Source organism: Buceros rhinoceros, unplaced genomic scaffold (assembly GCF_000710305.1).
Source record: "Buceros rhinoceros silvestris isolate BGI_N320 unplaced genomic scaffold, ASM71030v1 scaffold41158, whole genome shotgun sequence".
Lineage (NCBI taxonomy): Eukaryota > Metazoa > Chordata > Aves > Bucerotiformes > Bucerotidae > Buceros > Buceros rhinoceros.
In genome coordinates, this window is record NW_010429312.1 from 3,811 (window position 1) to 4,249 (window position 439).

Sequence of the window (439 nt, forward strand, 5' to 3'; positions counted from 1 at the left end):
GTGTTGCCCTGAGCCCCCACCTACTTCTCCACGCTGTCCTTTCCATCCCACGAGTATGTTCTCACCTGTGGAAGGGAAGAGGATCACCTGGGAGGTGTCTTCCATCTCCTCTGGCTCAACTTCGGTGTTTTCAATGACATCTCTCCGGTGCACCCTCCTCATTTCCTTCTGAGGCTCCTCCTGGAGAAGCGGGGGGCTCAGATGCTCCAGCACCCGAGCCCGCACCTTGTCCGCTGTCCTTTCCATCCCACGAGTATGTTCTCACCTGTGGAAGGGAAGAGGATCACCTGGGAGGTGTCTTCCATCTCCTCTGGCTCAACTTCGGTGTTTTCAATGACATCTCTCCGGTGCACCCTCCTCATTTCCTTCTGAGGCTCCTCCTGGAGAAGCGGGGGGCTCAGATGCTCCAGCACCCGAGCCCGCACCTTGTCCAGGATGA

General features: G+C 57.6%; 1 protein-coding gene across 1 annotated transcript in view; it reads right to left on the minus strand.

Moving 5' to 3' along the window:
• The window catches only part of INHA (inhibin, alpha), a gene marked incomplete at its 5' end in the record, with an annotated part of 2,138 nt that extends 1,704 nt beyond the window's left edge, over nt 1-434 (minus strand). Inside the window, one exon of the mRNA XM_010142595.1 lies at nt 266-434. Within this exon, the coding sequence (XP_010140897.1) occupies nt 266-434 (169 nt within the window). The remainder of the gene's footprint in view (nt 1-265) is intronic.
• Between the last annotated feature and the right edge of the window lie 5 nt (nt 435-439).